The following is a 15,059-nucleotide window of genomic DNA, read 5'->3' as shown; positions in this document are numbered from 1 at the left end:
GAGGTGCACACACACAAAAAGGCGGCGTATTTACACATAGCTTTTTATTGAAAAAAAAAAAAACCTCCACAAAGACATGACAGGAGAGTTCAGAGTTCAGAGGCTTCACAAATTCTTCTGTTGGGTCGATTATTATTACTTATACTGCGTAGAGTAATGTCAGAGCACACAAGGCAATCTGAGAATGAACCCATATTACATTACATACCAATTTATGTTTCTAAACAGATTATAGAGTCAAATTGTGCACTAGTAATTCGATACTGTAGTTTACTCTCTGCTATGTTGGTGCCTTTGAGTGTCTTGACAGAGAACGGTGGTATTAAATCTCAGAGTGCTGTCATGCAAGGTGACGCATCAGCAATCTCTTTCTTACAGTTAGGAAATCCTGCATTAGTCTGTAATTGTTCATTTTTCCTCTAGCTTTGCTCCTCATTTCTTCTTCTCCTCGTCCTTTTTGCCGTCTGGCTTGTTTCCTGTCTGGGAGGCCAGGGAGCCCATGGCGTTTCGGATGGCCTCGTTGTTCGGGTCGACACCGGGCAGATTCTCCAAGACGCTTTGAAGGAACTCTGGGTCTTGCATCACATCGTAGTCATCTTCCTCCTGGTCAATTAGAAAACAAGGCACAGTTAATGCTTATATACAATTTGTTATTATCACTTACTTACATTTTCTTTTAATGGTATCCTAAATTTTTCATAATATATTATGAGAAATCGCTAGCTAATTTCATTACACTATTGGTCTATGTTGTGTTTGACAATTTCTATTATTTATTCATTGACTCAAGGGTATTTAAATAATGAATACCCATGAGTGCTTGGCAGTCATGTAAAAAGTTAAAAAACACTTAAGGCCTTAATTATTAAAGTAATCCAGACTCTAAAATTCAGTCACATCACACTTTCAAGCTCTATAAACACAGAACACATAAAATTCCCTTCTTATGCTTCCTATGCTTTAATGCCTGATTTAAATCCTCATCTGATGACACACCTTGGCTGATTCTGCAGTGTCCATGGGGGCTCCTGCGTCCATTTCACCGTACTCTGTTCACAAAAAAAGAGAACATTCATCAGACGCTCAGATGATGAATAACAGAATACATTTGTATGATGATCAAATGAAACCCGCCTCCTCCTGCAAGAGACATCTGCATGGCGTAGGCTATCTGCTCCTCCTCTGTCATGCTGCTGAAGTCAGGAAGCACCGCTGCGCCGCTCTCAGGCTGAGACACTGACATCTTCAACAAGGCTTCCTCTGATTCTGGGATTAAATTAAACACTCAGTCAAATCCCTGTGACTACAATGAGTGTCGTCTCGTAAGTGAAAGCAGCCGTGTGCTAAGCCTCTAGTTACCATCTGCGCTGGGCGTGGGCACGCCGGCCTCGGCTGCAGAAGCGGCAGCGGCTCTGCGGGCCTCTTCCTCCTGTCTCTGTCTCTGCTCCTCCATTGATACACGCAGAGCCTAAAGTATTTAACAGAGACAGCACAGTTAGAAATAAAGGCAAAGGCATCCCTGCTTCCTAATTTAAAATATTCCATTATTTATTTATTTATTTTTAATAAATCCAGTCAGTGACTAAATTCAATGGGAGTATGGGACGGTACATCCTTGACTTTGATGGTTCATCTAAGAAACTGACTGTAGCCTTTCAATGGTGCTTATAACCTTTTATCAGATAGGCCTTTATGCTCTGCAAGAATAGCTATATAAAGGTCTTTCTCTGAAGCCCTGAGGTTTCAGTTTCAGAAAGGTCTGCACTCATTCATTGTTATTTTAATGCTCTGATATGCAGCATCACAGTTCTTGTTTGTTGTTATACATGTGGTAAGTGGTTGTTAACCTCAGACTGATGCAAGTGTGTCTCACACTTTATTGTCAGCATAGGCACATCTTCCAAGGAGTAGGCTTTCAAGTTTTCTCTTCATTATCCTCATCATCATCACACATGCCATCGTAACACAACATGTATTTTAGCTTGAAAAGACGCTTAGTTATCTGGCACTTGACACACATTTACTGTATATATTTCTTACCAGGGCCAGCTCTGGGTCAGCACTGGGATCCACACCAAACTCAAAGTCGCTGGCACCAAGACCCATCATAGAGCCGCCCTCGCCGGCCAGGATGGGAGAAGACAGGAGCGCATCCGCCAGACTGGGCCCTGGAGGGACTGTGACCAGGTGGGAGCCTGTCCCCTCCTTCCCATTCAGGGTATTTATAAAAGCAGTCAGCTTTTCTGTGTTCAACTCCTGAATAAACAGTTGTAGAAAGACGTCAAAGACAACTACAGATTTTTGCTTATAAATGGTTAGATATTAAGATCAGGGAAAAAAAAACAATGAAGAAAACATATCATGAAGTGCAGGTGTGGTGGAAGATTAACAAACAATACTCCACCTCTTCTCCAAAGTTGATAATGTCCACGTTCACTTTCTCTTTTTTCAAGCGCTTTGCCATCTTGACAAGCTGCAGAATCAGCAAGTTGGAACGAAACCAGAAAGAGAAAGAGAAACATGCAAGTGGGTGTGTAGGTAGCGGGAGAGATTAAACAATGTCATATACTGTGTCATAAAATTTTATTTTTACGGGAGTGGTTAGAAATGTGATACAAGGCTTCAAACTCACATCTTTTTCATTATCCTCCACAGGACTCCCGACAAAGGCGATGATCCTCATCTTGTGGTTTTTTCCTTGTCTGTGCTTTAGGGCCAGCTACACAGAGAAGACAAAACATGTTCAAAAACTGCACACTGCAAAAAGCGAAACCCTTTATTTACCAATTAAGAAACGACCAGACAGGACGCCTTGTTGTTTTAAGTTTGAAACCACAGACTACACACATGAGCCACTCTGATGCCTGTGCAGAATGTGATCTTTCCTTTGGGCTGGACAGCGTGGAGTTTGGACAGGATGCGGCCAGTATCTGGCGTAAGTGTGGTCAGGACCTCGCAGTTACTGCATGGAAAAATAAACACCCACAGTTAGTCATTTTAAAAAAACAACAAAAAAAAAAAAACAGCAATTATACACATGCTATCACTCTTTATTCATTAAAGCTGGAAGTGCTCACTTTGCCATCGTGATGAGGCCCACATTGTTTTCTGGATTGCTGCGTGTTTTGGAGTGGCACACGATGTTGACAGCATCCTGTTGAGCCTGTAGCCTCGTTGGTAGGAAATCTCCATTTCTCATGTATTCACTGTTGTCCACACTGAGGGGAAAACACAAGTTTAATGTGTCTCCTTCTAATGCAGCACAACACTTAACTCACTGGCGTGTCAGCGTTGACATATTTCCAACCACAACCTTGTTAAGCCTGGCAGATAGATTATTATCTTAGTAAACAACTCAGTTCTTCTTAACAATCCTAGAGGGGAAATAGTAAACGTGTCATGAAAGTCTTTACAAGGGTTACAACATAAAACAGTATGAACTAGCACGGATGGCTAATGGTAGCATGCTGGACACCTTACGCTCAGCTGATCGAAACAATCAAATAATCGACGTTGACACTTCACAGTTCACGCAGAAAACTCTAAAATATAAACGGGAACATTTGGAAACAAAGCCGCGTAAGGTTCAGACAAATAAATACTTTAATACGACGGGAAATCTGAGCTAACTTTAGCTACAATGACTCAGCCGGCTAACTGACAAACGGTCAATTTTCCTCCTTTTTGTTCGGGACATTTCCTTCAGATTCAGATTTAAGAATCTCCCGTCGAGTAATTAACCATCACGTCGTCCTATGGGTCGCGGATACGCCAAAAACTATGTAAAAATGACATTTAAAGAGTTCTTACCAGACCATAGTACTTTCAAGAACCATTTTGGAAACTTCTTGTTGCTTTCTGTCGTCATCGAATAAGCCCACAGCTGATTGGACGGAGACTGAGCAAAGCGGATTATGATTGGTCGGACTTCGACACTTCATTGACAACAATACACTTTTATATTTGTAGTCTATATATATATCTATTTTTAGATGCATTAATTAACTAAAATGCTGCTTCCCCAAACTCCTTTTTTAACATTACCGGTAATTTATGTTACTTATTGGAAGTCTTTTGATTTTTTTTTTGTTTGTTTCTTTTTCAATTGAATTTGATGCATTTCTTTTCTTTTGAATGTTCGAAATAAAAAAATAATCAATAAACAAAATAATATTATAAGCTTGTGTTGTGTTGTCTAAATGGATCTTTATACTTTTACTGGAGACACCTCTAAAAATAGAAAATATAGGATTTTTTGTTTGTTTGTTTGAGAGTTTTGAGTTTATTCATAAATTAACTCACGAAGTGGAATATAATACAATTTATTTATTAACTCTATACAATATATTTTCATAAAGTGGATTTTAGAGTGGATAAACTCTCAAGTTGTTTATGAATTAAATGACCATGTCTCTTTTATGGTGGATTTGACAATTTAAGCACCCCAAAAAGATAAATAAAATACAAGCAATCAGGATTTTAACAGACTGAGAAATAGTTTCTACCCAACAGTTATTAATGTATTACACACTGCTAAAGCTTAATTAATTCACACTCCTTCAGGGATTGTGGAATGTAAATGTGTGTGTTTGTCTTTCACGTCTTAGCTTATATTTCATATTATATTTCACCAACTTTAACTTTTGCACCAACTGACTGTGCTTCATTTTGTTTTACATGTAAAAATGGCAATAAAGATATTCTATTCTGTTCCATCATCAGTTTGCCACAAAGAAATATGCGGTGAATTATTTATTCTTCACAATATCAATCACAAACCAATGAGACAAATAAAAGGGAAACTGTGTGTAACGCAGTGAAATCAAACCAAACCATGTTTCCTTTTTCTTTAATAACTTTATGTACAAGTGTAAAAAACATGACAACCCCAAAAGAGAAAGAGACAGAACAATGTGAATTAAAAATTCATGTGAACATGAAAAGGCATTATTGAGATTCGTGTATACACATGAATTATATACAATCTGAATGCAAGTTAAAACAAAATACACACAGGATGATTTTTTTCACTTGTGTTAAGATAATAATTAAAACTGCCATAAAATACAGGATCCACGATCACCATTAACTGACATTTTGGACACCGGAGCAATACATACAGCAATAAATACTATAATAAATACAACTATTTACATATTTGGTTCATAGGCTGCGTGCGTAACTGCTGTGGAGTTTTTACAGTAAGGCACAGTTTCACTTTCAATGTTGGGACAGAGCATCGTCTGACAGTTTGATACAACAGCCAAGAGAATAAAATACCCCTACATACCATTTACCGGCAGTTTAAAAATGATCAATCAATTCCATATATTGCACAGTTTTTATTTAGGAATATTTTATGGTGTAAACAAAGAATTTTGTTGCATAGTTGAAGCATCTTTTAAAGTACAGATTGCTTTTGTGCTATTGAACTATAGCTAAATTCTAACACATTTTATGTATTTTCAAATATAAAACACCTCAGTAATACTTGGCAATTTAATGAGACCCAATAAATACACCAGGTTAAAAGACTGCACACACCATCCAGAGTGCCAAAACTGGAAATGAGCCACCCTACATAGTTTATATAAAGTACACAAACTCTTTTGCCTTGTTCCCATTCACACACAAAGCAGCCATCACCATGTAAAGTTTGGGCCTGTCTCAAAAAATCTCAGAGTAGGTTAAGTTATCAGCCTTACTACACTTAGCGCTGCTTAACACCGTCTCACAAAGCTTAACAAACTGGCACTCCTAACTTTGTGTTTTTACGGACGACAGAAACAATGTTAATAATCAGAAGAAGACGATCACATGCAACGCCTTAAAAAAAAAAAAAAAAAAAAAAAAGAACTTAATTAAAGGCGGCAGATTAAATGGTTATTCTCGTCAGGAATTATAGCAACAAAAGATTTGTTTTTAGAAAAAGAAGGGAATGATAAATGCACAGGAATGCTTAACTTGTAAGGCAATACACCATAAATCAATCAGCAGACATATAATCTTTAAGTGGTTGCAATCCAAAGTAGGCTTAGCAGCAAATAGTGGAAACGTGTTTATAAAAAAAAAATACTTTAAAGAAAACGCAGATTATCAGCAGCAACGTCCAAACTTCCACCAGCCAACAGCGATTATTTCCTTTTTAAGATACCACAGTCCACAACCCACCCTCACATATACATGTATATATATTTATATATATACATATATAGTAACCAGGAAGACAGAGGACAGCCGAGAACAAAATGTAAAACATGTGCATACTATCCATGAAACAAAAAAATCAAATAAAGTAAAACACACACTGGCTCCTTTGGGGACACCTGTGTCTAACTCGCTGAAGCATCGCTTCCTTTTTCCTCAGCATCTGCAGCTGAATGGTATCAAGCTGCTTCCAGATTTTTATGCATCAGTGACCACATGTGTCCTAGTTTCATACACATGTGCAAATCTTTTTACACCGATATTAACAGATACAAAAAGCACCTGCTGGTTTAAAGCAGTAGTAGTACGACGACACAAACTGCTTCCAAAATGATCACAGAGGCCCAACTAATACGAAACAGTGAATTTAATTTTCAATCAGTACCAACACCATATAAAAACTTCAATGTCTGTGCTATTTGTTGTTTGTGAAGTCTATTACAACTTTACAAACAACACTATTTCCAGTCTCGTCAATTAAAATGGAAAACAAAGCGATTGTACCAAAACCGTAACAACTTGGTCGCCTGATTCACGAGGACGTGGTTCTTATATGTCTGCTGTGCATTTAAATTCGCCTCGACACAGACTACTTCCTTTGGGCTTCGGCAGTGGTATGAGTTACTATTGCAGCAGCTCAGTTTTGTAACTCAGATAAGGCGAGGATCAGTCCAATAACTCGTTAGTCTGGCCTCATGAGGCGGGCCACACGTCTTTGTTTATTGTGGTAGTTTGTCAACAGCTATCTGAGTATCAGTCACATTGGATCACAAGACCTAAAACTGATGTCAGCCCATATGAGCTATATGTATATATATATATATATATAGATAAATGTATATAAAAGGATCCATTTAAATAATCTCTTTGACCTGTACATTAGAGGTGACTCTTAGTATTCACAGTCTCTAAAGTAGTGCAGGTCCATCAGAACAAAACAAAAATAAAACACGTCTTCTTCCAGCATCAACTGTATTCAGAGTAAGCTATTTGGGGGAATAAAAAGGAAACCTACCCCATATGAATACAGCAATTTCTTTCAAAATAAAGCCTTTTATTTAAAACCCTGTTCCCCATCCTAGTAATATAGTTTTGTGTTGGAGTTTCCAAACGTAAAGGAGAAAGGTTACTCTTGACTTGGACCTCCGGGCAGTCGGACAAACGCGTGCACAGACAATCTGCATGAGAATATGTTACAGCAATCTGGTGAACACAAAGGAGGACCTAATGAAAAATAACCGCCCAACTAGGCTAAGTCCCCGTGTTGTGATCTACACCAAATGCTGCTTAGTGGAGCGTATCAGGCATCAACATGAGATGAATAATAGTGTTCAACAACCACAGCATTAATGCAACCGCAGTTACTAGTGTCCGAACACGACCGCTCCTCTTACGTCCCCGTATCACGTTAAGACTTGGAAAGCAAAGTGCAAAAAAAAAACAAGAACAGCAGAAAACATTTAATACCCCACTTGGTCTCGATGTTTCTCTTTGCGACTGTTTTCATATTCTGGTAGCGCGCATCACACCCGAAAGGGGAGGGGAGCCGAAACATTTCAGCCACGATCGGAACGTCCTCCAGGTTTGTTTGAGTCTAGTCGTCTTTCCCGCGTCTACACCTGTAAACCAAAACAACTCGGGTTAAAAATAAAAAAAAAACAACAAGAGGAAGGAAAACTTGTGACAAGTGATTTAAAAATAATCAACTTACAGAGCATTTGTTTGCACTTGGAACTACGTCACTGAGCGAGATCGCTTCGTCAGCACCGATACTTTCTTGAAGGGCACTGAAAACAAGAAAAGACGAGTATGAGGAAATAAATAAATGCATTAACTGAATATTTATTTAATTCTTCAACCAAACCAACCATGTTTTCTGACATTTGCCTCCAGCTTTGATGGTTTAACAGACACTAACTTTCCTCAAGGCCTTTAGCTCACACATTAAGGCCATTTCCATTCTCAATCTATGTATTGAGAGAATTGTTTGCTATAATTCAAGTCAACAGAAGAGTGAACACAGCTCATTGTTAACCTTACAAGTCTTCCATCTTCATGTGTTTGTAATATTTTGTAGAACCAATATGCAAATAGTAGTAAAAAATAAAGTACTAGAGCATATGGTGTTTTTCCAACAATCCAATGTGCCGCTGAGATTTGCACATATCTGATCTTTAAAGCAGAAGCACCAGACCAATAAGCTCTTTAGATATATCAGATATTAGGTATTTATAAAAACTAAGTCAGCAATCGACTGCAGATGACCCCCTCATATTAAAAAACTGTGTCTCTCCTCTCGAGTCCTACCTCTTGGGGGAGCCGTTCTCCTTGTCTTTGCTTGAAGCCGCTGCCCCCGAACTGGATTTTTCAGTATGAGGCAGAGTTGAGGAAGAAAACTCGAGGTTTCCTGAGGCGGAGGAGGAGATGGCGGCTTCAGGAGCGTTGCTCGCAGCGCTGCTGGGCTGCAAGTTTTCTGGGAGGAGGTCGGGACGACCTGCCTGCTTGGCTGCGTGGGAGGAGAAGATCAGCTTCTTTAATGCTTTGTAGTGGAGGAAGAACTTCACATGTTTGTACATGCAAGAAGACTGGATGTCTGCAGCTATAAGTCAACACAGCTTGTTTCCCTCGTGACGGTTCTTACCGCTGGCGTCTTCGCCGTCTTCTCTGGGGTCTACGCTGACCTGCTGCTGGAGTGAAGGCTGCTGGCTGCTGGTGCTGGTTTGGGTCATCAGAGAAGGCCCAGAGCCGGCTGTTTTTTTCATGAGACTGTAAGGCGCTGCGTGCCGCTTCTTATTTGGGGAACCCTTCTCTGGATGACCACAGGAAAGTGTTATCACCACGGCGAAGCTGACATAACGCACACTGAGGCTCAGTTAACAGAAAATATCGACTTACGTGAAATCTTTTTGAAGACCGTACTGGACATGAACCTTTCAAAGCGGTCCGCGTAGAATCCCGGTCTGTGTACGGACACAGTGTCCTGAAGGAGAGGAAGGACTTCAGGTTAGAATCCGTATTTTTAAAAAACACTACGGGCAAAGAAGCGAGTAGAGAGAACTTACCCCATCATGAACCAGAGCTTTCCAGGAGTGCTCAAGCTTCTTCACCAGTCTGGAAAAAAAACAACACATACCTGACTTTATCCTAGAGGCTAGATAACAAGTTTTTCTGACATTTATCTCATTTTAATCAGTCCAGCCTTCTGCAAAATACAACCCAACACTGTACACTTAGCGTGTAGCTACAGTGAAGGATTACAAAGTGCAGATGAACTACACTCTGAACACAACTTGTGTGGACACAGCTGGAGATATGAAGCTGCTGGTGCTACTGCGCTAACACGCCGACACTGATATGAACAAAAATGCACTACCTGTACGACTGCAGAATATCAATAATGCCAATGTACACCAGCAGCCTCTCCCCTTTTGAGTTTCGTGCAGGAATTCCTCCCGTTCTGTGGGGAAAAAAAATAAAAATGAACATTGTGGTAAAAGAGGTTGGCTAAAGGACCCATGCATGACCACTCTGTGGCCACAAACACATCGCCACTCACTCGTTCTCCGTGTCTGTGGATCCCATGGTCATCGACTCTGCCTGGATGGCCTCTATAGCCGTGCTGTACAGGGACTTTTGACCTTGCGGCCTTCGTTGGTCGGCAGCTCCGGCCACAGCCTCTTCGCTGGCCTGCTCTAGACAGGCCTGATCCAGGTTGTGAATTCCAACCAGAAGGCTGTAGTCCATAATCTTGAAACTCTGCAAGAGCTGGAAGCAAATCGGGGATTAAAAACACACTCAAAAATGAATGAATTATGGAGAAAGTTGCTGCATGTTCAGAAAGGTATTTTCCCACATTTTCTTACCAAACAGTCTCTGTGGATGGTCTTGCAAACAGCATTGTACTTGTCCGCGTCCAGTAACAGCCCCTCGGACATGTCCTGCATGAAATCCAGATCCTTGTACGTGGGCACGGTCTTCTTTCGCTCTTTAGCCGAGGCGCGCCGCTTATACGTGGAGCCCTTCAGGTCGAACTTGAGGTGCATTCGTACAGAACTCGGTAGCAGATTGTTCATGACAACAATGCGGATGTTTTTGCCGCCGGCCTGAACGCAGTACAGCCCATAAAACTTTGGCAACAAGGTCCGTTTGTTCTGGTTCAGGTTCTGAGGGAGAGCACAGAGGACGAAAGGAGGGAAGGTAAACCCTGTTAATTGAATATCAATACAAGTGAATAGTGAAAACAATGTAAAGGAGAACATGCGGTCAGTAACAAATAACTTCTGGAGTCTTGTCCAGCTAGTGTGGGTTTAAAAATGCAAACACATTGTGGTATAATGCATCACAAACCACAGTCTTACATGTGCAAAGTCATTGTAACAGCAGACACACAAACAATGTAGAACAAATACTTAACCAGCTCATACAAAATGCTTATTAAATTGTTTAAATGCCTTTACTGGGAAAATTCATGATTAGTTTCATTATCAACAGTCTGCCAGTTAGTTTATTTTGTCTGCAGCATGCCAAAAAATTAACAAAAATCTCATATTGCTTGTCAATATCTCACAGTCCAAAGGTATATGCAGCTTTTTTTTCAATTCCAGATGAATTTTCTGTCAATAAATAAATCTATTAGTTGAAAATCCTTACAGCTTTTTTTGCAGTTCACTTGCCTAATTACCCCTCAGGGATAAATAATATCTTTTTCCTGATTCTGAGTACTATCCAGGAGTTTAATGGATACAAGAAGAAAGGGATAATAAATAAGAGTTGGATTTATTTTTCAGGTCCTACCATGAAATATCCAGGCAGTAGCGTCTGTAGAAATTCTGCCTCTTTGTGCTGCACTGTTTTAACAATGTACTCATCATCACTAGAGAGGTAGAAAATAGACCCGCTGGCCCCGGAGTTTGACAGCTCGATAAGCGACTCATTGCACAGAGAACACTGCAAACAGACAGCACAGCATAGAGGTTAGATATGTGTCATGAAACCCAAACAACAATAACAACACAGACTGTATATGGTTAAACTAAACACAAACAAACTGGAAAACCAGTATACAGCGGTCGTCAGCAGCTCCACCTCTACTGTGTCAACACACTTCCCCAGTTTCGGTCTTTCCGGTTTCTCAATCGTGCCTTTTTTTTCATAGCTCTCTCACAACTCTTTCCCTTTCTTTCCTAAGAGGCTAGCATTTTACATTTTTTTATGAGCAGGAAAGATGCTGAGTAGACAAGTGTACCATGTAGTCACCGGGCCGGATGCCAAACATCTCTCTAAAATAGCGAAAGGCGACTGGGGCGTATGTTTTAAACCTGAAGTCTCCATAATGATGTGCTGGTGTCAGGTTACTGCCTTCACTGCAGGGAGAGAAAAAAAAAAAAAAAAAAAAAAGAGGCTCAAGATTACATTCCATACAGGTGACGTTAAAGTACATCAATACAGCGGGTTCACGGGTAAAATATCCTGATCAACAAAATAAAGACTACATTTTTTAATCTTTACCTCAGCCTTTTTTTTTTTCAGACTCACCTGGGAAAGAAGATGCTTTCCACCACCTCAAAGTCCTGTAGCAACACGTCTCTCTCAGGTTTTTGACTTAAGCTGCCGATGGTGTGTGTGATCCCTAGCTGGATGGCACCTTTCAGAGCAGATGATGTTGTCTGGAAGAAGGAGAAAATTTAAGTTACTTCCAAACAGCCTCTACTTGAAGACTTAACAACACACACAAGAGAAATATACTTCCACTCATATTGTAAGTTCAAAAAGTGAAACATAGACCAATTTTTTTGGAAGCTAATGAAGATTTTAAGAGAAACTCTTGTCTGTTCTCTCTATTATATGGACTAAATAATGAATTACTGAAAAAGAGGAACAACTGACAAATCAATAAAAATTGAAAATGTGATGGCTACCCTCCCACCTTCTTGTACGTCGTCTCTCCAGTGGGATCAATTCCACGATGACCGATTTTTTTCACGGGCTGCGACATGCTGCTGCTCGGACCCTGTGAACGCGACGTGGTACAAAGCGGAAAAAGAGCTTATTGCAAGTCCACAGGGACATGTCATACTTTCACAAACAGGAAGAAAAAGACGACAGGTCAGCAACTGTGGAAACTTTTCAAGTACAAAGAAATGTGCGTTTCCTAACTGACAAACAACAGGATCCAAAAATCTGGTATTTCTCACCTCAGTAGATACATTTCTTCGAAGCCCAGACGAATCTGGAGGACAAAGGGAGGGAACAAGTTTACAAAAGAAACACACTCACAAGAAAGGAACATACCGAATACCGTTCTCACAGTGGACGCATTAATATCCAAAAGCTTGAAGCGGCGTCTAATATCCCCTAATATTGATAAGAACAAAGTGCAGTGGAGGTTCTGACACAAACATGCAGACGCACCCGATTCATTACCTTTGGAAGAAGTCAGTATTCTCCAAAACTGACTGTGCAGGTCTGTGCATGCGATGGGAGGAATTAGATAAGTATGCTATTAATGTGAGATCGCCCTGGACCAATCGCAGTCAGCAGTCATGATGTCTATGATAGAAAGCTATGTTGCCAGGAGTTCAAAGTCAACACCCAGCTCAGTTGTTAACATGAAAAAATGAAACAACACAATGGTGTCTGGATTCCAGCTTGATTTCATAGCGTAAGTGGTTAAGCTTCAGGACTGTTGTAATGTAGAAGGTAGCATTTTAAACCTTCACTTTTAGTGGTTGAAAAACATTTGAAATATTTAGGTTTTTACAACAGTACGCCATCACGTTCACCATTTTTTTTTTTTTTTATATTAGGTACAGTCCATTTATAGGAATTTATTGAAAAAGCATGTGCATTAAGACAGACAACACTTTATCTGACATAAGTACACTTGTTTATATACTTTTGTTTTCCGCTTGCCATCTTTGAATTGTTTAAACATATATTGTGTCTTGTAACACTACACAGTAACCTATGTAGGCTGGGCACAATAATATGCGTGATACTCAAATAAACAAATCAGTCAACATGCCAGTGGAGGTAAAAACAACAAAAAAAATCATCTCTCAGGAGGTTTCAATTCAGTCACAGTGTGTAAGCATATCATGTAAATCTGTGTGAGTTCTTCTTTTGGGTCTTGGATCATCTGCAAAGATCAGTCTGAGAAGTCATTTATTCTATAGGGGATACGGGCATGTTTCAGACTGAGCCTTGGATTCAAACTAACCATGAAAATCTAACTAAATATGTTTTTATTTTATTTTTGTTTAGTATGAACAAAGTGGGGACAATATGCAGATATTTGACTCAACACAAAGGGACACACACGGGTCCATCACACATGCTGGGTTCTGAACTAAGGTAATATTTGGGCAAGTAAATTAATAAACGAAATGTAATTAAAGTTTGTTACATGGATTTAATCATCAGTTTAAATGAAAGGTGGTGTTTAATACTCACTTTGGCCCTGCAGCCCTGGAGGATCCTCTGAAGCTGTGGCCATTCAGACTAGAAACTGATCTCAGACGTGGTCTTGAAGAAAATCCTGAATTTACCACAAGGACTGTCAAACTGCTCGGGGTATAAGTTCAAGAAGGTCTGTGGAGACAAACATTAGCTCATTGTGATAATGCCACAAATATTGACAACAGCCACGTTGACTGAAGCTCGTCAAAGTTGACGCTTAAAGTCAACTCCCTGCGAATATCTAATAAATATCTGTGAAATTTTGTCACAAAAACTACAATGAGTTGAGAGACCAGTGTGTGCTGAAAGGCGTTAATATAATATAACATAACATAATGTTAACATAACGACTTATCTGCGTTGCGACATTTAAAGGCGAAAGTGGAGAAGCTAGCTGGATGCTAACTATGCTACTCAATTTAACTTTAACTTTAACCAAGTAACTCGTTTATAACTCACAAACAACAGCGCTAAGAAAGAGGCAACTCACTCGAAGATCTTGCGGAGGAGGTCTGGGAGTTTCCACGCGAAGAAAAAATAAACTTCTACTTTAAAAAGGCACAGTTTTACCCCAAACAAAAATAAACAAGGAAGCAGCAGCTTTGTGCTCAGCTCTGCTAACCGGAACACGGAAGGTACTTCCGCTAAAATATTAATTCACTATATAAAAAAAAATAAAATAATAATAATAAAAAAACTGAATTTATTCATAATATGTAATATAAATTAACAAAAAGAAAGGCGGAGTAAAAGAAAATTCTTCATTAGATAAAATTCGTGAGGAATATGTTTCAAAAGATGTATTGCCACTTTGATAAAAAGAAAACAAATTTTCTACGACCCCCAAAAGATGAATTATTATTTTTTTATTGTGTGTCTTTAATTGACAATGTCCACATTTGTCCGTTTTTGCATTCAAAATCTTTTCTATTAAACTTAACTTTACGCCGTGACTCTTCACCCTAGTGTTAATGTAGAAGAATAGCTCCACTCAGTGTTAATTAAGGATTTAACATGTAAGCAACACTTTGACTTGATTTTATTTTCTATATTTTCTATATTATATCTAATTTTATAAGACCATAGTTGTTTGACTATTTCAAATCTGGGAAAAAAAAAAAAAAAAAAAAGTTACATTCCACTATTACAACACAGTATTTGAGCACAAATATAAATGAATGTCAAACTTAAACCTTTACAGGCTGTAAAACTTTCATTTTCAACTGTCTAATCACAAAAGCATGCGTGGGAAAATAAAAATTCAAGATATAAACTAAACTGTTCATCTCATGAAATTCTGCTTTTGTCTTTAGACTCAAACATGAAAAGTGTTTCAGTTTACTTAGATTTTTGGGGTTTTGCGTTACTCTAGTTCACTTAACAAATGCACAAGT

The 15,059-nt window shown here is 39.2% G+C and overlaps 2 protein-coding genes across 2 annotated transcripts; both read right to left on the bottom strand.

Moving 5' to 3' along the window:
- Positions 1–27: 27 nt before the first annotated feature.
- Positions 28–3,911, bottom strand: LOC125020357 (26S proteasome non-ATPase regulatory subunit 4). The gene is made up of 10 exons (XM_047605679.1): positions 3,811–3,911; positions 3,078–3,218; positions 2,848–2,962; positions 2,633–2,719; positions 2,405–2,473; positions 2,041–2,256; positions 1,360–1,468; positions 1,135–1,266; positions 997–1,049; positions 28–603 (listed from the first exon to the last, which is right to left on the bottom strand). The coding sequence occupies exons 1-10, from the start codon at positions 3,834–3,836 to the stop codon at positions 433–435; spliced, it is 1,119 nt and encodes a 372-aa protein (XP_047461635.1). The 5' UTR covers positions 3,837–3,911; the 3' UTR covers positions 28–432.
- A 921-nt stretch (positions 3,912–4,832) lies between these two features.
- LOC125020356 (phosphatidylinositol 4-phosphate 5-kinase type-1 alpha-like) lies at positions 4,833–14,290 on the bottom strand. The gene is made up of 16 exons (XM_047605678.1): positions 14,156–14,290; positions 13,660–13,797; positions 12,402–12,436; positions 12,134–12,217; positions 11,743–11,873; positions 11,453–11,570; positions 11,002–11,154; positions 10,071–10,370; positions 9,764–9,972; positions 9,581–9,664; positions 9,270–9,318; positions 9,103–9,187; positions 8,849–9,016; positions 8,515–8,713; positions 7,919–7,994; positions 4,833–7,826 (listed from the first exon to the last, which is right to left on the bottom strand). The coding sequence occupies exons 2-16, from the start codon at positions 13,700–13,702 to the stop codon at positions 7,821–7,823; spliced, it is 1,740 nt and encodes a 579-aa protein (XP_047461634.1). The 5' UTR covers positions 13,703–13,797; positions 14,156–14,290; the 3' UTR covers positions 4,833–7,820.
- Positions 14,291–15,059: the final 769 nt, after the last annotated feature.

Source organism: Mugil cephalus, chromosome 14, assembly GCF_022458985.1.
Source record: "Mugil cephalus isolate CIBA_MC_2020 chromosome 14, CIBA_Mcephalus_1.1, whole genome shotgun sequence".
NCBI lineage: Eukaryota > Metazoa > Chordata > Actinopteri > Mugiliformes > Mugilidae > Mugil > Mugil cephalus.
Note: the sequence above shows the minus strand (reverse complement) of the source record. Positions and strands in the feature narration are given on the sequence as shown.